This window comes from Fukomys damarensis, unplaced genomic scaffold (genome assembly GCF_012274545.1).
Source record: "Fukomys damarensis isolate Sample0158 unplaced genomic scaffold, DMR_v1.0_HiC HiC_scaffold_8, whole genome shotgun sequence".
Classification (NCBI taxonomy): domain Eukaryota; kingdom Metazoa; phylum Chordata; class Mammalia; order Rodentia; family Bathyergidae; genus Fukomys; species Fukomys damarensis.
Window position 1 is genome coordinate 13,503 of NW_022900920.1, and position 27,080 is coordinate 40,582.

Sequence of the window (27,080 nt, forward strand, 5' to 3'; positions counted from 1 at the left end):
AAAAAAAAAAAAAAAAAAAAAAAACAGGAAAAATCTCAAACGCTTGAAATTGGACTTCTAGGGCCGGGGATATTGCTCAGTGGTGCCATGCCTGCCTAACAAGTGCAAGGTTCTGAGTTCGATTCCTGGTACTTGGTGGGGGGGTAAATATAATTAGACTTCTAAGTAACATGTAAGTCAAAAAACCACAAATATACTGCACTGAATAAAAACAAAAATACTATATATCAAAACCTATATACATATCTAACCTAGTATAGAGAAGAAACTGACGGTATTAACTGTATACATTAAAAAGGGGTGGCAAAGTTTCAAATAGGTAACCTAAACTCCAACTTGGAACCAAGAAAAATAACAAAGTACATCTAGAGCAAGTCAAAGGAAGGAAACAAAGAAAGGAGTACAATTCAGTGAGACTACTGAGCATGGGAGCTCATTCCTGTAATCCTAGCACTGAGGAAGCTGAGGAAGGAGGATGACCATGAGTTTGAAGCCAGCCTGGAATACATATTAAATTCAAGGACAGCTCGAATTACATGGCAAGACTCTGTCTCAAAGAAAAAAAAAATCGATGAGAATTAAAAAATCATACAGAAAATATATTCTTTGAAAAGATCAATAAAATTGACAATCATCTAGTAAGACTGACGGAGAGAGGAAAGGTATGCTTAACCAGTAAAAGGAATGATACAGGAATATCACAACAAATCCTGCAGAGCATGAGCATACAGGATATTACTCCTAAAAGGATAATACCATGAACAACCCTACATACTTAAGTTTGACAATTCAGAACAAATAACCTAGCCAGGCATGGTGGCATATACCTATAATCCCAGCATGCAGGAGGCTGAAGCAGGAGGATCACCACTAGTTCAAGGCCAGCCTGCACTACAGAGTGAGGTTAAGGACAGCCTAAACCATACGGTGAGATCCTGTCTCAAGAAAACAACCACCTAATTTCTTGGAAAACCATGTTTCATGTATTCACCTAATAACTCACTCAATAAGAAACAGATAATTTGAAAACCTATAATCACTAAAGATATTTACTGAAAGGATAATTTTTAAATTCCCCCAAGAACAAATCTCTAGGCCTCTTCTGACTAGAGAATTCTACCAAACATTTAAAAAAATACCCATTATATAAAACCTTTCCTGTATAACAGGAGAGAACATTTTCTATCTCACTTTGTCAAGAATTACACTGACATAAGGGCCAGGGATTTAGCTCAGTAGTATCACTCCTCAAAAGCATAATAAGGTCCTGAGTTTGATTCCTGGTACAGAAAACAAACAAACAAAAAAAAAAGAATTACACTGACCTAAAATCAGATAATAGTATTAGACAAAGAAAACTACAGACTAGCATAGCTCAAACATATAGATGTACAATGCCAAAATCATTAACAAACAAAATTCAGCAATGGAAAAAAGAATTATATGCTATAACTGACTGGAGTTTATTTCAGGGATACAAGGCTAGCTTATAGTCAAAAATCAGAGCCAGGATATAGCTCAGTGTAATCTACCACCTTAACAGGCTAATGAAGAACAAAATAATTTGTTGTATTCCCAGTGAATGCATTACTTCCAGAAACCTTTTGGTAGGCTCTTTGTAATTTTCTGTGTTGACAATCTGACATAGAGAAACAGTTGTATGTCTCCCTTTATGAAGACTGACTTATTATATTGACTACAAACTGAATAAAAGTGATAAAAGTACATCCTTGCCTTGTCCTCTATCTTGGGGGAAAGGGTTGGGATACAGTTTTTTTGCCATTAAAGAAGATCTCAAAGATGTATCTGCATGACCATACTTGCAATAGCCAAGAGGAGAAAGCAACCTAAATACTATTAGCAGATGAGTGAATTTTTTAATGCAGGAAAGAAGAAATGTTGAATAACATTTCTGAATAGCCTTTTGAAAGAAAGAAGTTCTGTCACACACTATAACATGGATGAACCTTCAATACATTAAGCTAAATGAAAAGTGAAATAAGCCAATCACAAAAAGCCAAATACTGCATGATTCTGCACACATTAGGTATCTATGTCTTAGAAACACAAAGTAGAATGATAACTTCTGGGGTTTACTGGACGGAGAGGTGAGCAGTTGTTCATTGAGTAGAGAGTTTCAGTTTTGTGAGATAAATAGTTCTAGAGCTCTATTACACAATGCATGTTTAGTTAACCCTTAAAATGTTTAAGATAGTAAATTTTATGTTGAGTAATTTTTACCACCAGAAAAAAGATAATCTCTTAAAATGAAGTGAAAGAGGAATAAACTATTGATATATTTAAAAAAAAAAAAAAAAACCTAAATAAATCTCCAGAGCATATTGCTATGAGGAAAAAAGTCAAGCCAATTCCAAAAGGTTACACACTTTAGGATTCCATTAATATAACCTTCTTGAACTAACAAAATTTAAAAAGAAAGAGCAGATCAGTGGATTACAAGGGGGGGGTTAGAGAGACCATGGGGTGTGTAGAGAAGTGCGCATGGCTACATGAGAAATTTGTTTGCAGATGGAAATCTTTGTCGTGGATCCAGATTAGTGGATTATCATCAGCAGTCTGATTTTGATGTTACTGTACTACAGTTTTCAAGAGGTTACCAAGAAGAAAAATGGTAAACTGGGTAAAAGGCATAAAGGATCACTGTGTTATTTCCTACAATTGTATTTGAATCTGTAATGATCTGAGAATAAAAAGGTTAATTAATTTTAAGAAATCTTCTCCCCAAATAATAGAAGTGCTAACTGGAAATGATAATAGACTTTAGTACTTGTTTTTGTTTGTTCTTTTTTAGGTGAATTAAAAGAGGTAAGCAAACTCAGATAATTCCTTCATGTCTCATGTCCAACGAAATGAGAACCTCACTGACAAAAGCAACTCTGGAAAACTCTATGTATTCAGTCTTGGAAAGGAGGCCAAGCCTAAATACTCCTATTTTAAATCTTATGGACTAGATATTGATCCTTGCAGAGGAATAATAATGAGCACCAGGACAAGAGGGAGGAACACCCAGATACTGGACATAGGCAAAGTGAGCTAGAGGGACAAGCAAACGTTTCTTGCTAGCGGTCTTCTGATGTAGCACCAAATGAGTCAGGGTTAATGGAATCCATCTCACATCATTTGAATTGGAGAACACTGCATTCCTTTATTTCTAGTACAACTGCTTAAAATTCTGCCTTATGAGTATGTGAGGGAATACCCAAAAATAATAAGAGCTAGTATTGAGACTACTGAGTTGGTTATAGGAGCTCCATCAATTATTCCATGAAGAGACCAGCACTCTTTCAGGAAGCTGATTAATTATATTGGGTGATTGAACTTAAGCTACCATGCTGAGAAACAAAGAAGTTTTCCACATGTCATCACAAGTCTCCACATTTGTCTACATGCTGCCACCTTTCAGGAGCCCCCAGTGCTCAAAAGTCCTGGGGCCAGAGTTCCTCCTGGGCAGTATAATTGGTAGCAATTAGCATTAACTACACAGCTGGCAGAGGCCAGGCCCTGTACTCAGTGCTTTTCACATACTGCACTGCATTCTCAACAACCTGGTGATAAGGTAGTTAGTATGTGCCCCACCTTAGAGGGTGGGAGATGGGAGTTTCAGAGTAATCATATGGTTTGCCTAAGGTCCTTCAGCTGGTAGAGGCAGAACTGGCATTCAAGGACCCTCTACTTAAAAAACCTTTAAGAAATATCAGGCAGTACCACATTAATAATGACACCCAGCTAAGCAACTCAATTCAAAGAGGTCAGAGGGAAGATGCTATCTCTCTATTGAACTGAGTTGTACTTCATTCACACTCCTGGTATACAATAGGCCTCAAAAAATGATTGTTAAACTAAACTGACATACAAGAAAATGAATGCTGAGGCCCTCTTAGCTGTACATGTGGGAAGAAGCCTCAGAAGAACTCCTTGCCTCTTTACCCAATAGGCAATGGTATTTGTATTCTGACCTGACTGGGATACAGCTGTGCAAAAACATATAAAACACACACACACACACACACACACACACACACACACACACACACACACACACACACACACACACACACACACACACCCAGGATTCAGAAACCCAGGGCAAGCCCCGGGGAATGGGGTATGACCTCAGACACAAAGTATGTAGTGAATCAATTCTGGATGCTCAGCAAATTTTACAGACTAAACAGTGAGAGTAAGCAGGCGCTTGGGACTTGTGCTGACTGAGCCAGCAAGGTTACCCAGTGGCTGCTGGGTTGGCAGAATCTTCCTTTGCAGAGAACATACTACAGATACCAGAAAGTAGAGACCCCTACACAAGAAGCAAGATTGGCTCAGGCAGCTTCTTGGGCTGCTGATATTCCCACTGTTTCTAGATACATCTTCAAAGATCTTGGAATGAAACAAATGCAGGGCACCCTTTTCTGGGAAAATCTGCAACAAGATTTCCAATAAGGAATTAAGAGGCCTCTGCAGCAAAAAAAAAAAAAAAAAAAAAAAAAAAAAAAAAAAAAAGACTGACAGAAGAGGAAAGTTTTAGACTGAATTTTTTTCAGATTTAAGGAGAAAAGAGCAAGCCGAAAGGATGAAAAAAGAAGGAAGAAGACGTTAATGAAGGAAAAATAGCCAAAGCCACACTAAAAATACTTTGCAGGCACATATTTCTCCCAGTACATAGTAGCTCTTTCAATTAAGGATGTGTCATTTCCTGAGTTATTAATTCCAGATCATGGAACATTCCACTCTGGGACAGTTAAAGAAGGTCATGTTCTCAGCCTCCCCCAGCACCAAAGCTGTGAAACACAGGGATGGTGGCCTTTGGCTTCTACCACTTCTTGAGCTGCCTGGAAGCTTCCCTTCAGGGTGGATCTGTGGAAAGCCTGGGGGGAAGTCCAGGCTGACATTTTTTCTCAGGTACCCAGAGTGCCCCTGCAGTCACCTTGGAGGGAATCACCATCTCAAGTAGGTAAGTCCCTGCAGGAATGAAAATTTGGGGAAACGAGGCAGTAGTGGCTACTTTGCCTTAGTTACTATGATAAATGTCAATGACTTTCAACATCTTGTAAAGCCAAAGTTGCACAGCAAAAACGTGTGCCTTCTACGATTCTAAAATATAGGAAAAATACATTGTCCTCTCAGTGTCAGACACAGGAACCTGCATCACGTTGTTGCCCAGTATCAGTCTCTTTTCTAGGTAGAAATGGCAGACTGTCTGAATAGTATAGCATGTGCCCTTGAGTGGGATACTTACAACAGCTTTTTCCAATCAAGTACTCTGGGACTTTTAGGACCTTCACCTGCATTTGATGCAACTGGTGCGCAATTTAAATGCCATTAAGAGCTGAGCAGATTAGTAATAAAGGTGAACTGAAGAGAAACTAAATGGCGAAATGGGTTTTAGAGTTAATAAAAAAATTGATTCAAAGAGAGAATGAGCCTCAAGCCGGGATAACACCATGCTTTCCAATAAAACTTAAATGTAACTAATGTTTAAAAATCAGAAGGTCACAGATATGAAGAGGGAGGCTCCTGACCTTGTGGTTTAATGAAATCAGAAGAAATAGGAATTGTAGACTTGCATGCAGCATATGGCTGGAGCCAAAGAGCAGCACCCCCTGTGGATGGGGCCCACACTGTTCAGCCACAGGCCACTGCTATCCCTTGTTTGTACTCAGATCTCTGCCCTTGGTTCTTTGGTCATCTGAGTTGGCAACATCTAACCTAGTCCATCTCCTTTCCACCCAGACAGAACTGGTTCCATCTCTAACTCTCTCTTCCCATACCCAGCTCCTTTGCTATGGGCTGCTGGTATTTCTGAATGTATGCTCAAAGAGTGTGGGATGGAGTAGATAATGGGTTCCTCTGTTGAAAAGAACCAAAAGACTTTTTATAACGATTCAAAGGCAGCTATACCCAACTAGCCTGCAAGGGGAGACACCTGTGCCCAGTCCCAGACAGTGTCTCGGACTTTTCTGCCCTTTTCCATCTCAGCCCCATCTCCTCTCTGGTTAAGCCTGCCTCTGACCCCAGATCAGAACCCATTACTGTGTACAAGCATTTACATCCTCAGGGAATTCTCTCTCTATGATTCTTGGTCTACTCTGGGGGAAAAGCAAATAAAGCATTACCACAACTGTGGATGGTGAGGTATTTCCCTTTGCTCAGATCAGATGGGGAATACAAACTACACTAGATTTTCTCAAGTGCTCCCCAACTAGGAAGACTGAGGAATTTCTCAGAAAGCAATCATTTTTGTCAAGGAAGGACTATGATCAATAGAAGATAAAGTACAGTAGACCGCAGCAGTCAGGACAAGAACAACCCTGGTTCTTGGATTATGTAATTTGTTTGTGGCTAGCATGGTGCCAAGTATTTTACATGTTACTTCCTATTTTTACAACTCTAGAAAGAAAGTATTGTTCCCTTTTTATATATGAAGAAAATGAACACAGGTTTCTTCCCAAGGGTTAAACCTAGTCCTGGAGTGAAAAGCCTCTTTCAGGACTGGCCTGGACAAAAACTCATGGGCCTACTTACGGTCGGCCATTTGCCTCCTCCTCACTGGCTGTAGTCTTTGACTCCACAGCACTGTTGAAGCTAGAAATGTTTTCAGAGGAGTAGAGGCCTGCTGGGTTGTTGTACTGGTTCTTGATGACTTTGTGGGCAGCGTTGGAAGCAGGCGAAGCAGTAAAGGGCATGGCACTTCTGTTGTGGGCGCTTCCTATGTGCAGGACCTCCTGCAGACAGGGAACAAAGGAGACATGAAGAGGGGGTGCCCAATATACACCCCTCGATGGACACTGCAGGCTGAGAACCAAGGAGAAATTTTATAATGGCCCTCATTCAACACTAGATTTTAACTGTGAGACTTTAGAAGACCCACTCAGACAAGACAAGGGTGTCACAGGGTCCCAAAATGGGCACCTATGCAAGTTCACAATCTTTGAATCATACTCTCTCTGCTTTCTTACTCTCCAGGTAGCCCTTGACAGAAGCGCTTAATGCCTTGAGCTGCCAGGATCCAAATCTCAGCTGAACCACCCTTTCAGGACACACTCCAGAAGGAATAGGGATCAAGAGGAGAGACAACATAAGGTGACAAAGTGTCCCAAAACTGAGCACGTCTGGCTACTGAGAGGAGAGAATTGTGGTGCTTCAGGGGGTGCAGCTGCTGACTAGGCAGAGATGGTCTCAGTTGCCACAGAAGGGAGTGAAGGGGATTAGGATCTACTGTTCCTTTGAGAAAGACAAGGCTAATCAGAGAGAAGGTTTGGGGATATTTGTTACAGGGGTGGGACCTGTAGAGCTGCAAAAAGGACCTTGAGTTCTAGGTATTCTCATTACTTTGTTCACGTAATTTGAGAACACACCCTCCACCCCCACTCTGGCCCCAGTCAGGAGAATAATTCCTACAACCACAACCTCAAAGAGCTTCTGTACAAACACTCCAAACACTTTTAAACTAATACTCCTTCAAACAAACAAACAAACAAAAACCCCTCAGGTTTTCTGATGACTCAGCAGGGTTCTTTCAGCCTCACTGCTCTGGATCAACCCACTGTTTTGAGGTACTGCTGAACTCAAACTATGTTGTCATTATTTTGTGAGTTCCTGAGAAAATCTTCCCTATGCTTCTGTTGCTCTTCTTGTTCTCTTTCCCTTCTTTTTTGTTCAATCTTTAATGTTTTCTTAAAAACCATTACATAGGAAAAATAACACCTTAATTCATTGTATATACAATTTTTTAAAAGACAATATTTTGTAAGGTTCCTTTTTCACTCTTCATACAGAATTCCTCTACAACAACTCAGTAAAATTTTACTCTATAAAGTTCCTTTGTCCACATCAGATAAAAGTTAAGTGTCCACAGATAATCATACACAAAAAAGGAAATATAATGAGTTAAGAAAAAACATTCAGCAGTAACCAAGTTAAATAAGTTTATGGCACAACTATTTGAAGGAATCATATGAAATCATTAGGGATTAGTTACAAAGACAGCAGCAGATTTACAGATTGGTGGCTTGGGACTCTGGCCTGCAGTGTCAGGACAGATATGTCGAGGACAGATATGTCACTGTGTCCAGCATGGCTGCCTTTCTTCCTGTTCTCCCTACTGCAACTCCTGGGAGCAGCATGGGTGATGAGCACCTGAAAAAATACCTTTCTTTTTCTATGTTGGCTCCATTTTTCTCTGCTACTTCCTATTTGGCTATGGGCAAGTCATATATTTTTTAGGTCATTTCTCATCCATAAAATGAGTAAGATAAACCCTTCTTCAGAAGGACTTCATATGACAGGGTGAGTACGGTGCCTGCCACATGGCAGATGTCCAACACAGTCTGGTTCCTCTACCCTCCATATAAACACATTTCCAGTTAAAATGGAAGAACAAGGAAGATTTAGGTTGGAAATTCTGATTTTCTTACTTTTAAACAAAGAATCTTTCAAGAATGTATCTGGTTTATACATAAAAGGAATATCTCTATCCCCACAAGGCAGGCAGATTCAGGACTTGCCTTTTGGAAGGGATGATGTAATTGTTTGGGCTTTGTATTTATCAGTCTCCAAGGAAACTCAATAATGAGGAAATACAAACTAGGTGTGTAACTACACTGACCTCAGATAAGCTGGGTGTTGGTTGACTTTACATGAACTAACAGATCTTTTTACTACAGAAGAACTCTGCTCTTAAGTCATTTTTCCTCTAGTTTAGGATAGCTATAAGTGAAAGATTTTGGAAAAATGAAAGGTGCAAAGTTCTTCATATGAATAAAGAATTATTGGAATCAAGAGAAAAATAAATTAATTAGATTTTAAATTGAGAATTTTAAAGTATCTGATATTTTAATATTACTTTCAAAATATTAACACAAGTAATCAGATCATATGTTTAAGATGAAAATTCAAGTAAAATACAAAGAGAAAGTACAACTGATATGTAAATTATTATAATTATCTTATTTAAGTGAAAGCTAGGATTTCAGATAGACCAAATGAAAAAACAAAATTATTTCTTATGTGCTATAGAATTATGAAAGCAACACATTAAAATTTAACATTCATAGTTAATTTAATAAAGTCGCTGAGTACTCTTAGGGAAATTGAAATAAACTGTGGCATGTTTGAAATTAGTTTGCACAACAGCCAGTCTATAGACTATCATTTTATGACCTTTTATTATAGAATGTTTTATTATAGAATATACTCATGTCATTTCGAAATGATAGATTGAAAGTGTTACTTAAAGTAGCTTTTAGAATTTTTATATATGATTTTTATTAGTGGAAAAAATTTTTGTGATTACATTTCTGAAATTTTAATGGGAACTATTTGAGAAAATAGGACAATATCCACAAATGAATGAGTACAACTTCATAAAGCTTGTTTATGTAAAAGATAGCTAGCTATGTGTTATCCTTTTGATATATCTCCATTCACCATAGAAACTAGAGTCTCAAACTTAGAAAAAAAATTAAATTTCAAATTTTTAACTAAGGTTAAATTACAACAACCACAACACATTCTAAAATTTGACAATGTCATTATCAATTTATCACTAAGTTATTAATTTATACATCAGACATATATTTTGCAACAAGCAACATATTAGGTATGAGAAACTGTACAAAAATATTCTAAACATTCTTCCATTTGTTTCCCTTATTTTAAAAAGTACCTGTTCATTGTAGATAATTTAGATTATATAAAGAAATAAAATCACCTATAAGCTAACTACCAAGAGATTTACTTATAAATATGTGATCTAAACATAGAAAATAGTTTCTTTAGTTAGCTTATGAATAAGGCAGCTAGGTAGTGTAAGAGCCTGAGATACGGTGGGGGGGGACCAGGTATATTGATAAAAATTAAGAATAGAGAGTGAACCAGGACTTTGGCCAAAGAATGAACTTCCTTAGGCAGCATGGAAAAGAGAGGGGCAGCCCCTCCCTATTAAGTTCCTGAATTTGAAATTTATAATGCAAATTAAACAATTCCTTCTTAGATGGCTTAAAAGCCTGAGTCCCAACTGGTCTTTTTAAATCCACAGGGCCATGTGTGATAGGTGAGCACTATAACTGAACAATTTCTGTGCTCTGTTTATCTATAATTAGCTCTAGATGAGGAGGCTATGTGGCCAGCCCATTCAGGACTCCCAGGGGCTATTTTACTTAATTCCAATAAAAAGTCTTCTAAACTCCTCCTTTAGTTTGCAACTTCATTCCTCAGCATTTGCAGAACCATGAACCTAGCATATATGATATCATCAAGACAATCTACTATTTCAGGAAATTCTGTTTGGCCAACAAATTGTGCAGCTACTCCCTATCACATCTTTCAATACTAACTGCCACTTAAATTTAAGTTATTTTGATGTCTCGCTAAAAGTTTCACTGCAACAAAAACAGAAATTTATACCGTAGGATTCAGGAGACTACAGGGGAAAAAAGCAAGGTTTACTATTCAATTCCCCTCATGCCATATGCTTCAGAACCTAAATTTACTTTCATTCCTGGTGGATGATTTGCTTGTATCTTAAATCCTAAACAACCTCAGTTAGTGCCTTGATGTTACTTTGATCCTGCCAATCCTGCTTGCAGGAAGACATCCACCCTGGAAGGCTTTCACCTGCTTCCCTTATCATCATTCTACCCCCAGCTCAGGCTGCTTTGGTTTATTTCCAGCCCTCCCCTCCCGCATTTCCCTTATAGGAAGAACTGAAAAACAGCCACATTCCAGTAGTGACGCTGAAGGGCTCTCCCAGCCTAAGGTCTCATTCCCAGGCCTACAGGGCAGGAAAAATGGGAATACTGTACACTGATTAAGTATCAAAAGTGAAAAAGTTGCTGGTAGCATGAGGAGTTGCAATGATGAGCAAGTACTTACCTGGGGTTCAGAAGCTAAATTCATCTTGTATGGATGACGTTTCCCCTCCTCATTCACTAGAGGAGACCAGATTTTATGTTCAGATCTGCAACAGATGAACAAAGACATTTATTTTTCTTTTTTAAGGACAAGCAGAGATGAGGATTGAATCCAGGGCCTGAAGTATGCTCAGCAAACACTCTAACCACTCAACCACATCCTCAGCCCAAAGCTGTTGTTTATTTTATGCTAAATAAATAATATAAATAGCTCTATATACCAATAGGTAAAACACTTTCATAATCAATCACAGGCAATTATTTGAAAAAAAAAAGTTGTTTTGGTACTAAACATGTTTAATTCTTTCCTTCTCATTGGTCCATATGCAATACATAATGATGATTATGTAGCATTTATATTATTTGGGTACTATATGTAATCTAGAGTTCTTTACCAGAAGGTGTAGAAAGGCTGTGTACAAATACTATGCCATTTTGAATAAGATACTTGAATAGCCACAGATTTTGGTATCTGTGGAGTCCTAGAAACAACCTCCCATGGATACTGAGGAATGACCGTATACACTAAAAAAAGATTGAAAATGTTCCCCTTCTATGGACTTCTACCCTTTGAGCTCCATCAGTCTTACCCTTCAACGTAACCAGTGGGATCTTTCAAAAGCTCCAATCTGAAAGCATCCATCCATGTCTAATAATTTCCCACATATAGCTCTAATGTGGCTACCCAAGGTGCCTCAGCTCTTTCTACATAGCCTCAGCTGCCTTCATTACACTTTTAGTATCAAATACCAACCACAGGCTCCAGTTCATTCCTGTGCATTCCTCATGCAGCCCCAGCTCCGCTTAGAATGGAATGAGCTTCTCTTATAGGCACAAGGTTCTAGGACCAGACCAGATAATCAACTTATTCATGAAGTTTGACTGACACAAATGAAAGCAATGCCTCCTTTCTTGAGCTTGCAAAGGATTTTCTTCTTCCCAATCACACAGCAATAATTTTAATCTTAGTTTTCATTAGTGTAGAGTTGCAGGTAGAAAATATTTATACTAATATTTGTTTTTGTCAGAGGCTCAGCACACTGTTAGGCACAAAGTATATCTGTTCAATTTGTTGGTAAATGAATAGAAAATCAATTAATCAACTAGTTAGTAAATGCCTGGATTTAACTAGTGCTTAAAGGAAAATGAATGGATTCAATTAGCGCTTAAAGGAATGGATTTGTGCTGAGACACAAATGGAGAAGAGAATGAGGAGTAAATGTGCTTTTGAGAAGGTGCTTAATAAATGATGCTCACATGGGGTGGGCTCTGAAGTGTACAAAATATTTTGACATAATCTGTCACCCTTGGTCTTCTTGTCAACTCTGGGGCACAGAGCAGGAAAAAGCAACACATACACCTTACAGAACCCAATGAAGACTATGGAAGCCAAGGTTATGAGACAATGAAGGACAGTTTCACATATCAGAAGGAAGAACCTGAATTTGATCCAATAGAAAACAGGATTGAAAGCTGAATCAAATCACTCCTAAAATCCTGCTTTTGTAGAGCCCTTACCAAGACTAAATGAAACAATCGAAATTCTACCCTAATTATAACTCCCAAGGTACTCTCCTTGCTTGTCCTTCCAACCACAACTCTCCTCTTCTTTGTAGTTCACTAAAAGATACACTCAACATTTTGTAAAAGATGTTGAAGTTGTTCTCTGATACTGTAATCTACTGGCATAATACTTAATGCACTATGACAAAAGCAGCATCCTAAATTGACTCTGAATGGTCCCTAGGAAAAAATTTTCATTTTAATATACCTAACAATATTTCACTGATTTTTACTAACTCAGAATTTTGTTTAATTGTGCTGAATTAAGTGAAAATGTAGGTATCTTAAAGAAGCCCACTAAAAAACTGATAGAAATGTTCAATCTAAATTTCAAGTCTGCAGAACTTTTGGCACACTTTTGGCATGCACAACATGGAGTTGGGGGTATAAGGAGCTCTGAGATGGAAAGGGAATCCCTGCCCACAAATCATTCAAAAATATACAAATGTGTCTACAGCCTCACCTGGTTACCGTGAGAGTCATGTTATCTGTACATCCTTTGATTTTGTTTTGAGCTTCCAAGTGCGTCATATTGCTGGTATTTTCCCCATCAATGGCTGTGATAGTATCTCCAATACATAAATTAGCTATGGCAGCTTTGCTTCCAGGAGTGACCTGGTAACAAAGGGTAAAGCAGGCTAGTTACTATTTGTTGCAAGGAAACCACCAAGTGACCATAAAGTTAACTATTCTCTGATTTGGAGCAAAGCATTTAAAAAGAAAAGAGTGCTTAAGTCAAGACTTTTGATTTTATTTATTTATTTTTTTGGTATTGGGGATCAAACTCAGGACCTTGCGCTTTATGAGGTGGGCAGTCCCCAGCCCTAAGTCAAGACTTTGAATAATAATAATACTTTATATCTATGTTAACATTTACAAAGAGTCCTCTTCTGTATATGATCTCACTGGAACCTTGTAACAACCTTATGAGAAAGAACAAATATCAGGCCCAATTTCAAACAACAGGAAATTGAGGCTTAGAAAGGTCTAAGACCTACCCAGGATCACCCAACTAGTATATTACTATCTTACTAGTCATTCAACTAGTCTATCACAGAAATAAACCCTGCACCAGACCCAATGTTCTTCCCATTGAACTTTGTTATTTCCTTAAAATAAGTCACCAATTATATTTTTAAAACACACAAACACTTTCAGAGAACATTATGTAAAGTAAATCCTATTTCTATAAAAATTGTAATGTTACGATATAAACAAAAGAAAGCTGTAACATTGCAGACCAAATTGCTCATCACAATAATCTTCTGTAATGCGTTTAACAATGATTTTGAATTACTTTTGCAATTGAAAAACCAACAAAGAATATTTTAATGTATGGTACATTTAAAATACGGGTTTACACTTAGTCATTTCTTCCCACTCAAGAAGTTGGCTATGATTGACATCCCTCTTGTAAGTAGGTGCTTTTATGCAAACTGATGCTCCCAGACCAATGATTCTGAATGTATAGACCAGACACTCGCGAGAAGCCAAACAATTATTGCAGCAAGTACACAAATCCATCTGCTTACTGAACATTACGGATAGAGTTCTCTAACAGACAAAATGGCCCAATGGTCCTACATTCTAAAATGGCTCCCATTCCTAAAATGGTTCCCACTTATGGAAATGAGCCACTGGGAGGGAGGGTGAAACCTACCCCCTCATGAGAAGCAAAATCTCATTGCTCCACCCTGCTCCCCACGTGATCCTCCCCTTCCAATCACCCAGCATCCTGTTGCTCAACTCTCATGATATCTTCCCCACTGCACGGCCCTATATAACCTCACCCCAGTTAGTCTCACCCTCTCTCTCCATTGTTTGGAGTAGCCCCACAGCTCTTTCCCCCAATAAAGCCTTGCCTCTGGTGCTCCTGGTTCAGCTCATTCTTTCAATTACATATGGACTGAATAAATAGCATGTTATCTCATGCATATGTACAACTATTTTTCTAGTGAATTCTGATGCAGATTTCAGGAACAAAATACAAACTTATTTTGAAGTAGTACTAACCTCAGAGCAAATGTCTGCTGTTGGGTATTTTCTGAAGCAAGTTATCCTAAAAATGTTACTATTATCACCCCAGGGTCAACCCACAACTTTCTGACATAAAAGAACTTCCCTCACTGGGAAACCAAGCCCCCAGAAGCAGTTTGGTACTAACACCTCCAGGATCTCAGCACCCACAGGGATGTGGTTTCTCCCTGGAAAAGCCCTGTTGGCTCCTAGGAACCAAAAGAGAAAGATGTAGTGAACACCTGTTACCTTTCACAAGGCCGTACCGCAGGTATGAGGTCCTTCAAAACACCAACACAGAACACAAGCCTCCATATCTAACATAGTTTTCAACATTCAGTTTCTGTTCAGCTCCCACCAAACTGAAAATGCTAACCCCTGAGTTGGTGTGTGGAACTATATTCATAGTTCATTTCCTCATCCTCCCCTCATCAGCACCCTGACCCCACAAAATGAGAAGTGTGAGTTGATTCTCAAGCTCCCTTCTGCTGGAACATGTCATGACTTTATCAGGAAAAACTCTCCGGGAATGTGGCAGGATGTGGAAACTAAGATAGAAATCTTGACCTTTCAACCTTTCTCTCTGGCTTTCCCATCTGTTTACCAGAGATCTGGCATAGAAAATGAAAGACCCCAATTCAAGGTTCAGACCTTCTTCCCAGGCAGCCAGTGAGATGAGACATAGGCAAGTGCAGGCTGCTCTTTTTTCAGTCAACATTGGGAAGATTGCTTCTGAATCACTGGAGCAGGCAGTAAAAACAAAGTGCTCTCATTTTCCTGACCAGTCTTCCTGAGAAGGCTGATTTGGTGTGGCTTCTGCTTTTTCCAAAGGACAACACAGATTCATTTTTTAAATGCCCCTACCTAGACATCACTTTATTTAGGACAGGCAAAGGTTCTAGATTGGCAAACCTCACCTGAGTCAAAAAGGATGATGCCTCATCAAATTTATTTACTATGACAAATCTAGCAGTGTTCAAGAGCAGTCGCCTTAGGATAAAATCCATAATCTTTTGCAAGGCCCTAAAGGCAGGTCTTTCTTTCTTCCTTTCCTCCATTATGCCACCTTCCCAATGAGCTCTAGCTACATGGTCCTCCCCAACTTCTCCACTTTAGGAACTTAGCTGATTAACCTCCAATGGAGAAGATATTTCCATCATCCTAGTAATACACTCTGTTCTTCATGGCACCAGTCACGTTCTTTTGGTAAATCTGTGATGTTGGCACATCACCTTGTCTACTATAAGGGTAAAAGTGTATGAGGGCAGGTTTGTGTGTCAAAGTCTCCTTAGTCTTCAATAAATATTGTCTAATGAATGACTAAATCTAAAATATTGATCAATAAATAAATAAATAAACAAAATATCTAGTGCTGTTAAACATGCAGTCAGGCTATTTCATTTTGTCCTTTAAAATGCATATTACAAAATAATCAAAAATATTTTCATTTCAAATTCAAATGATTACCTCCCTTCACATCATTGTCCTGAAACACTTCCACTCGTAAAACTAAAATGAGACTAGGCAGGAGGGAAGGGTAGTTCAAAAGATAAAAGGTAAGTTTCTTTTTACTTTCTTATATTCAATTATTGCTCAGAGTGGACTTTCCAGCATTCTGTCCTAACTATTTCATAGGAGTGGCATTTTTGCTCAGAACATTCCTTCTCAACAGGCCCTGGACAAGCTAGAACCAGTTTGACAACACCCAAGCCTGAGTAATTAAGACCTAGCCATCCTATCCACTAGTTTGATTCTTTCTCTTTCTTTCCTTCCTGCTTTTCTTCCTTCTTTCTTTCTTTCTTTCTTTCTTTCTTTCTTTTCTTTCTTTTCTTCTTTTCTTTTCTTTTCTTTTCTTTTCTTTTCTTTTCTTTTCTTTTCTTTTCTTTTCTTTTCTTTTCTTTTCTTTTCTTTTCTTTTCTTTTTATTTTTAACTCAAATTAATAGGAAGCCAAAGGAAATCTTGGAAAGTTAGATGACAATATCATCAAATGGAATGCATGTGTATTTTCTCAAAAACAGATTAAATTTACATGCTTTTACAAGCCATCTTTTTGGGGAAAACTGTATTCAAAGAAATTAAGTAATTTCCTTTTACAAAGAATTTTAATGTATAATCCCCTATTTAAGATATAACAAAGATGAATTCACTACAAATAGATAAATTTACAAGTAAGGAAACAAAAACAAAGAAGCTGTGATTGGTTCAAGTTCACAGATAAGGACCTGCACCTAAATTTGAAACTACATCTCATTTCAAATTGCATCATTTTCTGCTTTAGCAAAATGCCACAACAAACTCTGAACCCAACAGTCAGAGCCAAAGAAAAATCCAGTGGACAACTGGAATGTTCCAACCCACTGCTGATTGGGTGTCTTCCTGGCATAGGACAACAGCTCCACTGCTCTGGACTGTGCAGTGCCCAGGAACCACCCTTTATAAAATCTGCAAATCACAACCCGGAACTGAAGAGGACCAAAGGAGAAAAGTCCTGTGCCTCTGTAGTAAAGAGTTCCTATCTGGAAAGGAGGCCAAAAACATATACCAGAGGAAAGATAGCCTCCTTAATAAATGGTGCTGGTTAAATTGGATATCCACATGCAAAAGATTGAGTCGAGACCCATGTATCTCACTATGTACTAAACTAAAATCAAAATGGATCAAAGATCTAAACTACTGGAAGACAAAATATGTAGAACTCTTAAAGACATAAGCATAGGCAAGGATTTTTCTTTCCCTTGAAATGAAGCAGAATTTAGGTTCTGCTTTTAATTTAAATTACCTATTGATATTGACTTATTGGTAAATTTCACATATACCCTTATTCTGTGCTTCTTGTGGAAAATCACAAAAGCTGGTGATTCTGGTTTTAAATTTCCAAATGGCAATAGCCAGCACTAACTGAGGAGTACCTCTAGATGAGGCACACTATCTGCACTTAGCCACAAGCCCCATCCCACTCTTACTGCGCATAACACAGAAACTCAGTACCAATTGCCATTTGTCACCATTCTTGCAGCTACTAATTTTCTTACTACTTAACCTACTCAAAACTCATTTATAGCTAGGCATGGTGGTGCACACCTGTAATCCCAGCACTCAGGAGGCTAAGGAAGGAGAATCGCTGTGAGTCTTAGGCCAGCCTGAGGTATATGATGAGTTCGAGGCTAGTCTGAACTACATAGTAAGACTGTCTCAAAAAACCAAAACAAAAACAACAACCAAATACTCATGTATATCTCCTCCCAGTCCCTATATACCAATGAATCTGTATGGCCACTGGCTCAGTTAAAAAGTTTCACAAAGCAAAACTACACATATAAATGTTATGATAGGCTCAGAATATTGTTCAGGGGTTGAGTACATATTCTGGGTTCAATTCCAGGAAAAGAAATTCTTTCTTTTTTGGTACCAGGGATCAAACTCGGGACCTTGTGTTCTCGAGGCAGGGGGATGGCATCACTGAGCTAAATCCCCAGCCCCAGGAAAAGAAATTCAAAGGAAAGAAAAGAAATGCAGCATTTTATGGGTAGAATTACCAGAAACCATGGTGTACCCAGAAGAGTATTCTATTTTTCCAGCTTAACTATGAAAAATACCGCATTTTGTTTTCAAACGTATTCTAGCCTGAATGATAAAATGTACTGTTGTCCTGATAATACAGAGATGAGGATAATAACCAAATATTTGTCAAATGGGTTAAGCAATTCTAATGCAGAACTCCCCCTACCTAATAGAAGGGGGAAAAAAGTCCCGTGACTTACTTGTAGACACATTAACAAGTCAACCTTGCCCCCTTCCATCTGAACCTTAAGCCAAAAATCAACACAGCCCACCAATAAGGTGGGAAAACCAAATATTTCCAAGGACAAAGTAACTGTTTCCAAACAAGTTAGTCATCAGATCCCCAGAATGGAAGGGTTAAGACTACCTCCATCTCAGATCTACTAAAGAGTATTTACCACCTGTCATGTAGAGGTACAAGATCCCAACAATGAATGTAACTGTACTGTATCCCTAAAATGTACCAATAAATTCAATTAGTTAATAAAAGAGTATCTACCCAGAGAAACCCAAGAATTTTATTTTATTTTGTTTTTTGAGCTAGAGATTAAGACCCAGGATCTCACTGATGCTGTTCACACACTCTAATACTAAGCTATAACCCCCAGTCCTTAATTTATATATTTTTAAAGATTCCCAGAACAGTCTAATGCTCATCAACTTTGAAAAACTTAAGGGAGATGCAGACTCTTCTTTCCCTCCTCGGCTCTCTCCCTGAATGAAGGTACCAGGAAGCCAAAAAATACTTAGACATCAAAATCTTTGCTCCTCCAGAAAGAATTTCATGTCAGTACATGGAAGGCATATGACAAAAATGTTTATTTCTTTTACCAAAACAATCAATCAATCAATCAATCAATCAATCCCCTACATTGTTGGTCAGACTACCTGAAGGTACTATGCAAGTGAAACACTAAGTAATTTCAATCCAGATGTCTAAATAACTCAATATGGCTCCCATTTTGCCTTAGCCAGAAAAGGCACACCTAAATACACTGTGCAGTTACAGAAAACAAGTTCGGGCATATTTCTTTTTTCTGGATATTCCAATTTTTTGTTAAGTCATATGTGTGTTCTTGTATTTTAAATGTTATAAATATGTGTTTTGGTGTTACAAAGTAGCTGAGAAAGACAGCATGAATAATGATAGTTACAATTCAGTATTCTACAAAACACACCCAGGATACAGAATGTGAAATTCAAGTCAAATGCAAAGCCAGGGCCTCCAGTGATCTAACGGCTGTATCAAGGTATTTAGGGATCAATTTGATAATTTAAGCTGAAGGACAACATAGGACCAGCCCTGAAGTGTGGCATTTAGATGTGGAACTTGAACTCTCTTCCTTCAGACTCTTCTGGCTAATTCTGTTCATGGGCTCAGGCTGTGATCCAGACTTTGAAACCACATCACAGCCACAGAAACTTCATACAGGATGGCCTAAAAACGAGACTGCTTCCAAATACTCTTGGTTAGTCTATAGTCATTTGCTCAAGGAAATAAGCAATTAAACAGTATAGGTACTTACTCATAGACTACCTGAGCCTTAATCCAGGGTCACCTCAAAATGAAGTTGTTAGTGCTCAGGAGTGGCAGTTCAAAGAAGCCTGTTCTCTCTTATAGTCTCAAAGACCAATATCCATTTCTTAGATAGGAATATAAAAATCAGGCAGGAAATAGAATACTCTGACCAACTTAAGAAGTCACCAAGTTGCTCAAATTTTCTAAAAGCAGCTATGAACAGTATAAGCTTTAAATGTCTCTAACAACTACAGCTCATTACCAAAAACATAATTGCTAATTAAACATTGGGCAAGTTACTTTGACTCAAATTTCTTCACTGGTGAAATGAAATTTGTAATGGTAGCAATCTCATTAGCTTATTGGATGAGTTAAAAGACATTTCATCTGTAAAGAGTTTAGAACAGTGTGTGACACATAATAAACACTAACTACACAGTAGCTACCATTAAAATGTGTTTTTAATAGTACACTATATTCTGATGTCTGTAGTGTTAGCCATAGTGCTAGACTCTCCATATACATCATCTTAATCTTCACTACAACTTTGAAGATAAGTACTGTTATTCTCATTTTACAAATGAAGACACTGAATTTTCAGAGGCTAGCCTGCTCAAGGGTATACAAAGTAATAAATGAACAAGATATAGTTTAGAACCCACATCGAGCTAAAAACCAAAAATGTACTTCCCCACAAAATCAAAAGGTTGTTAACTCTTGATCTGATAAAGCAGAAAGCTTAAACCAATGAAGCCTAAATAATTCACCATGTTTTGGTAATTTGGTTTTAAAAATGAAATGTATATGAAAAAGGAGCTGGGAAGTTTTAAAGCCAACCATTAAGAGTATTTATCTCTTAGAAGCAAACCTGAGGAAAGTTTTTACTTTATAGTTTTCTTGATTTTTATTATTTGATCTTTCATAACAATCATGAGGGTTCCTAAGTAAACGTTATTGAAATATAGCATGCATATAAAGAATACAAATTGTAAGTACATAACCCGATATATTCTCACAAGAAGAGCACACCAGTAGAAACCAGGTAAAAGAAACATTACCTGAACTTCCAAATCCCCTTCCTGTCACGAACCTTCTGACAAAGATTTATCCTAATCCTGATTTCTAATACCGTAATTAAGCTTGCTTGATTAATTTTTATATAACTAGAATCTTGCAGTATTTTCTCTGTACCTTTATTTCTATCACCTTGCTCACAATGTTGTTCGTGTGTATGTCTCTCACTCATGCTACTGCAATTCCTTTATTTTCATTGCTGTAGTGTTTTATACCATATAACTATGCCACCATTTATTTACCCATTTCATTGCTACACATTTGGACTGTTTCAAATTTTGGGCAGCCATGAATACTGCTGCTTGGGAAATTTCAAACACATCCTTTGATGCTCATGTGGACCCATTTTTACTGAGCAATGAACTAGCTGGGTTACAAAGTATAGATATGTTCAGCTTTAGAAGCATGAAAAATTTTTATAATTTTTTAAAGAAATGGGTGCAAATCATCTTAATGTAATATATCTGTACACATTTTAGACATCTTTACCTTCTATAGGTCAAACCTATGTCCTTATTGTCGTCTATGATACTTTATTTGATATAATATAGATAAATAATATCAACAAAAATTAGGCCCAGAGCGCTTGGCCAGGAGCTGTGTGTTCTTCAAAAAATCATTTTTCATGTTTATGGCAGGACCAAGAAGGCAGTGTGCTGTACCTAGAAAAGTACACCATAGATCTGCTATGGATAAGCATTCGAAATTCACCCATAGTGACACCAATAACAGTATTAATAATCACATGAGGTACTAAGAGCCAGACAAGAATTACCTTTTCTGTCTTAGCTTCTCATGGATGTACTGCAATTTGAACCTGGTCTGATTGCCACCAGTAGATGTGTTCACTCCTGGATATCTTTATTTGCCACAAAAACTGTTCCCAAATCACTTCCTACCCAAGCAAACAGTCTCTAACTTCACTGTCCATGAATTTGGAATCCAGAACTGGTATACACTTCCCCTGGTGGGGCCATGGCTTCTTCTTTCCAGGGATGAAAGGAAGGGAGGATGTTATTCCCTGGGATAATTCTGGACTGAGACCTTATGGAGCCTGTATAGTCATCCCAGCCAACCCTCACAGGTACCAGGCTCTAAGTTAAGGAGCCCAGGAGGGTTCTACCCCTCATAGTAATGCCTACACCACCATTAGCACTTTTTGGAGAGGTATCCTGAGTAATACTGTTAGCAATGGAATATTTATAGCTATGGCTTATGAGCAAGCAGAATACAGCAGTTAAACCTGGCCTAGGAGTCACTCAGCCTGGCATCACAATTCAGGGCCCTGTGTCCCTCTGTCACAGGTTATGGGGAATATGGAAGAAGATAATACTAGTTAGTGCATGCTTAGCACAGTGCAGGCATTCAAAAACATGTTAGAAATTAAAATATTACTATGGAATGGAAATTGAGTCTATAAGCTTTGAAGACAGACTGTGCAGCCACTCACCACTGTTTGATGAAGGCAAAGTACTTAATGTTTCTGTGTCTCAGTTTTCTCAACTGTAAAATGGGAGTCTAAATTGCATCTACCTTGAGTATACTTGTGAGAATCACTGAGAGAATATACGAAACACCTGGAATAGTGCCTGGCTGTAAAAAGTACCAGATATGTCTTAACTACACTTACTACAAATAAATAATGATCTAAATAAATACTTCTCCTACATATCTCTTCCATGTAAATGAATATTATTGTGATTAACAGAATACAAGTTCATCTTAAAATATTCCTAACTTGCTAGCATATTTTTTCAACCAACTTACATTTGTAGGTAGCTAATTCTGTAAGTTGGTTATTGTAACTATGAAAAAATAGGCTTTTAATTCAAAGAGAAGACCCCTGTTTGCTTAACATTTTATTTTATTTTATCATTACAGGGAATTAAGTACCAGAGAAGGCACATAATTTGCACAAGGTGGCTCCCTGAGGTGCCTGGAACTAGAACTCAGCTTAAGTCTTTGTCCTGGATGTTACCATACACTTTCCAGGAACCAGCAGACAGTTTCACCTAGGATGTTTCCCTGAGACAAAGTCAAATTTTCCTTTAAAAATTCATTTTCTGACATAGCTATTTTTATTTCCATTTGACCAGTCTCTATCCTCTTCCTTACAAAGAAGTTAAGAAGTAGTTCAGTCAAGGAAAATTATGAAAATGCAAACAAATTATCTAAATTGTGGGCACAGAGATTTACTTATCTTTAAAAGGCAAAAGGTATCACCTTTCCTCTCCTCCACAGAACAGTACAGTAAGGCATGGCCAAGGAAAGATGCACAGCTTGGAAGCCTGTCCCAGCCTGGTCCTAGCACACAGCAGTGACTTACTGTCTTTCTCAGTCCTGATCAACCCAGAAGGGTAGGATCCCAGGGGTTTCACAACATTCCCTTATCATCTGCCAGGCTAATACCTCCAAGCCATTCTTCCCTCTCCTCGTCAAAAACAAACCAGTGAGGTCAGAATCCCAGAGGTTAGAAAGGGAAGGTATCTGGTAAGAGGGTAATAAAACACCTTTATAAATTTCATGTCAGTGGATTGAAGCACCCAGGACAGTACATGTCATCTTGACAGTATACTCAAATACCAACTACATGTCATTGTCTTGGATTCACTCTCTTCCTCTTTCTCGCTAGGTCAGCCTTGATCAGCTGGAACAAGTAATATACTTACTGTGTAGTCAACAAGTGTTTCTTGGGTACTTCTTGCTTTTCAAACATGACAGACAAAATCTGCCCTTTTTACCTTCAGGACATGCTATATAATCTACTTCAACCTGGAAATAACTCTTAAAAAAACGATGAAAGACACTCTGGCTACAATGTATTCGTTATTAGCATCCCTTGGGACCCTTGATCAAAACCACAGGTCCAAGGATTCCCCAGGACTCACTAGGCAAAGCAGCAGCTCTTCCAAGTGAGAATCCCCTTATCACTAGCCTCTCCCCTTCCTGTCTTTTGTCAGTTGCTGGGAGAGGAAAACAGTCAACAAACTCAGCTGCAATTTTCGCCTGGGTGTGGCTACACTGAAAGCAACTAAAAGAAATAAGAAATTACACAGGGAAAAAGAAAAAATTCAAAGAGACTGACAACTGTAGGGTTGGAGAAGGAAATGACAGAAAAAAATCTAGGGAAGAGTAGCAAATGTGGGGCTGGGTCATCAGGGAGTCCAAGGCAAGAGGCTATTTTATGAACATTTAAAGTTGGAAGTCTGGACAATGATTTTTCATAATAACACAGATGAAAGCACTAAGGACTAAAGAAGGTAGTCACATGTAACACAGACACAAATGTGTCCCAACAGACTCTGGGAATAGGCAAAATTAAGCCATGGTGTTTGGAACACTGTTTAGGTGGTAAAACTATGAAGGAAATCAAGGGAGTTATTGTCCTAAGTCAGGATGGGGCCACACTGTCAGGCCCCTGGATACTACCAATGTTCTATTTCTTGACTTGGGTCGTGATTATACAGTGTTTGTTTCATAATCATTCACAATGCATTTAAATGTTATGACTTTCTTGACTCACAACAAAAATAAGTTAGAAAAAGAAAATATAAGATTGATGGATTACATTCAAAAGCTTTAGCAGCTTAACCAAAGAATGAAGCCAAGGCCAAAATAATTTATGCAAGAGAAAACAAACACAGCTATTTAAGAACAAGGCATTCCTCTCTCAGTCTAATTTTATGGTTTGCCTTGGTGTGGAAACTCCAGGTCTACATATACAAAACCATGCTAGCAAACTGTACCTGCCCAGGATAGTAAATGTAACACACCCATCATCCAGAAGGTATATATAGTGTTTTGTCAATGCTCACACTTCCTCACTGTTTGCTGAGCGCTTTCACATATCTTAACTGGGAGACAATGGCTAGTATTGTCCGTTGCAAAGATTAAAAAACAAACAAAAAAAACAGGTACAGTAGCTTCAGACAGCAGAAGGCTCACCCTGTGTACAAATCAAGTAAGAACCAGACATCAGATCAGAACCAGATCTTAGAACACCACCCAATTTCCTTTTATGACAATGACCACCTCATTCCCAAGAGGTGAACGGCTCAATTTTTTTCCATGTGTAAATAATATGAAAAGACAAATTATTGTCAGCATGAGAATATTACCTCTCTGAATCACTTTCATTTTTTAATTAAAGCACTTGCCAAAGGAATTAGAAAGATTAGCTTCCCCAAAAGTCCACAACCTCTTTGTGAATGGAGCTGTGTCTTCTCATTTCTGAACAGGCAGTTTCTGGCATATGGTATGTGCTCACTAAACATATGTATATACCATAAATAAATAATAAATCAATTAATATATGAAGGTACAAAGCAGTGAATTCACAGTGGGGTCACTGCCACCCCATACCATCATTCCTGCACAGTGCCACTTACATTACAATGTTTTAAAGCTGTCAAAATGACAGGCAATAACTGTCCTTTTAAGAGATTGCCAATACGACCTTTAAAAATAAACTTTCAACTGTGTAGGGGAAGAGGGAAGGGTAGGGGAAAGGAAATAAGGAAAAAGAAAATATATGAGAAAAAGAAAAAAAATGGAAACAAAGTCATTGTAAATAGGGAAGGGTGGAGTGAGTGAAGGGAGGGCAGATGTATGGGGAAAAAAATGAGAACAAAGATCTGTCATGAAAAGGTACAAGATCCCAATGATAAATGTAAATGAACTGCATACCTAAAAAGTGCCAATAAACTCAATGAAAAAAAAAGATAAAAAAGTTTCATGTCACCTACAAATCTCAGGAGAGAGGGAGGAAAGTTAATTATAGACACAAAAAGCAGGGACAAATGGACTATGAGGTAATGTAGTCTCAATGTGCAAAGGCAATGGCCTCCTAGGATAAGCATTTATTAATAACCCTGCAAGGATATAGTGGGCACAGCCAGGTGCAGTTCTGTACCAGGCTTTGGACAGGGGTCTAGATTTAGCAAGGCACGTTTTCTATGCTTGAGGAATTTGGCTGAAGCCTGGGAAGACTTGTGTCACCTTCTGAGAATAACTCAAGTGGTCTATGTTGGACAAAGTGGAAAGGTGCAAGATTGGGCCATAAACCTGGACTGCTCACTCCTTTTGGAGTGGGATGGTCAGAGATCTCCTCACTGGGCCAGGCCCACCTGGAAGAAAGTGTGGATAGCACAGCAGCTGACAAAGAAGCCAAGAGGAGGTCCTCAATACTTCTCCTTCTGCATCTCCCATCCAGTTTCTCCCACTCCTGAAGGGAGGGGCTTAACTCAAAAGGACCCATAGGGATATTTCCATCTCAACCCTCTCCCCAATCTCCCAGCGGGGAAAAAAAGGAATAAATGTAAGAGTGAGAAAACAAGCTTAAGGTCAGCTTCAGCAGGCAGATGGCTCCAGAATGGTATGTGCTGCCTCTAAGTGTCACAAGGCCAAGGCCAGGAATGCTTCTTTACTTTACTTTTTTTTTTTTTTCTTTTTTTTTTTTAACCAGAAGATACAGATTCCCTTCTAGCCACAGGAACAAAATATGATGACTCTCAGTGGGTCAGCGACCTTGTGCTTGGCCCAGGCTACACTGGCCAAAGCCTGGGCCTCCACACACTGAGTCTGGGTCTCCCTGGGGACTTCCGTTTAATTTAGGAGCCAGCGGTCTGGTAGTCTTGGACAAAACACTTTCAGGAGTGAGGCTACTGTAAGAAGTTACCAAGCATCGCCTTCACGCACGAAGTGGGAACCCCACTGCAGTACCCAACTCACCCCATGAAGCAAATGGGCTGGTATGGATAATCTGGCAATAGCCAGCATAAAGATGGCACAGCCACTTCTTGCAAAGAGAAAATAATGACCAAGAGGGCTACTTTGCGTTTATTTCCCTCTCGCCGCGACCCACCCCCAGGCATTAAGGAGTTAAGATTCGGCCAATGACTAAATTCTAAAAGTGGAAAACTGATCCATTGTTTTTTAAGTGACTCCTAACCAGCCCTTCCACGAAGTTCACTTCAGCTCACTTCCCAGGACTCTACCGCTGGAAGGGACATCCTGCAGCGCCCGGCCCTGGCAAAGACTATTCCCCAGACTAGGGACAAAGCACGTTCACTCGCCGCGACGCGCTTCCGGGGAGAAGAAAGCAAACTGCCCCCAGGCTGCGCTGCACTCTGTGCCCGCCCGCGGCCAGCTCGCCGTGGGCGCAGCGAATGGGAAGCGGCGGCTGCTCAGCGCGCTGCGCACCTGGAGGCTCCCGCGGTCCCGACTGCGCCCGCAGAGCCCACAGTCCCTAGGTCTTTCCGGGGCGCCACGCTCCCCGCTCCCACGCCCGCTCCAGTCTGCTCTTACCCGGGAAATGGCGAGAGGCTGCTCGAAGTCTTTGCCGCCCACGAGGCGGAAGCCCCACGGTCCCGGGCCCTGAAGGACGATCTGCTGGGTAGCCATAGCGCTGCGTAGA

At 39.0% G+C, this 27,080-nt stretch overlaps 1 protein-coding gene across 1 annotated transcript in view; it reads right to left on the bottom strand.

The window, feature by feature from the left end:
- Positions 1–27,074, bottom strand: part of Pdlim1 (PDZ and LIM domain 1) — a 38,107-nt gene extending 11,033 nt beyond the window's left edge. Inside the window, exons 1-4 of the mRNA XM_010620943.3 lie at positions 26,972–27,074; positions 12,958–13,109; positions 10,894–10,978; positions 6,544–6,743 (exon numbers count right to left, since the gene is read on the bottom strand). Of these exons, the coding sequence (XP_010619245.1) occupies positions 6,544–6,743; positions 10,894–10,978; positions 12,958–13,109; positions 26,972–27,067 (533 nt within the window). The 5' untranslated portion in view covers positions 27,068–27,074. The remainder of the gene's footprint in view (positions 1–6,543; positions 6,744–10,893; positions 10,979–12,957; positions 13,110–26,971) is intronic.
- Positions 27,075–27,080: the final 6 nt, after the last annotated feature.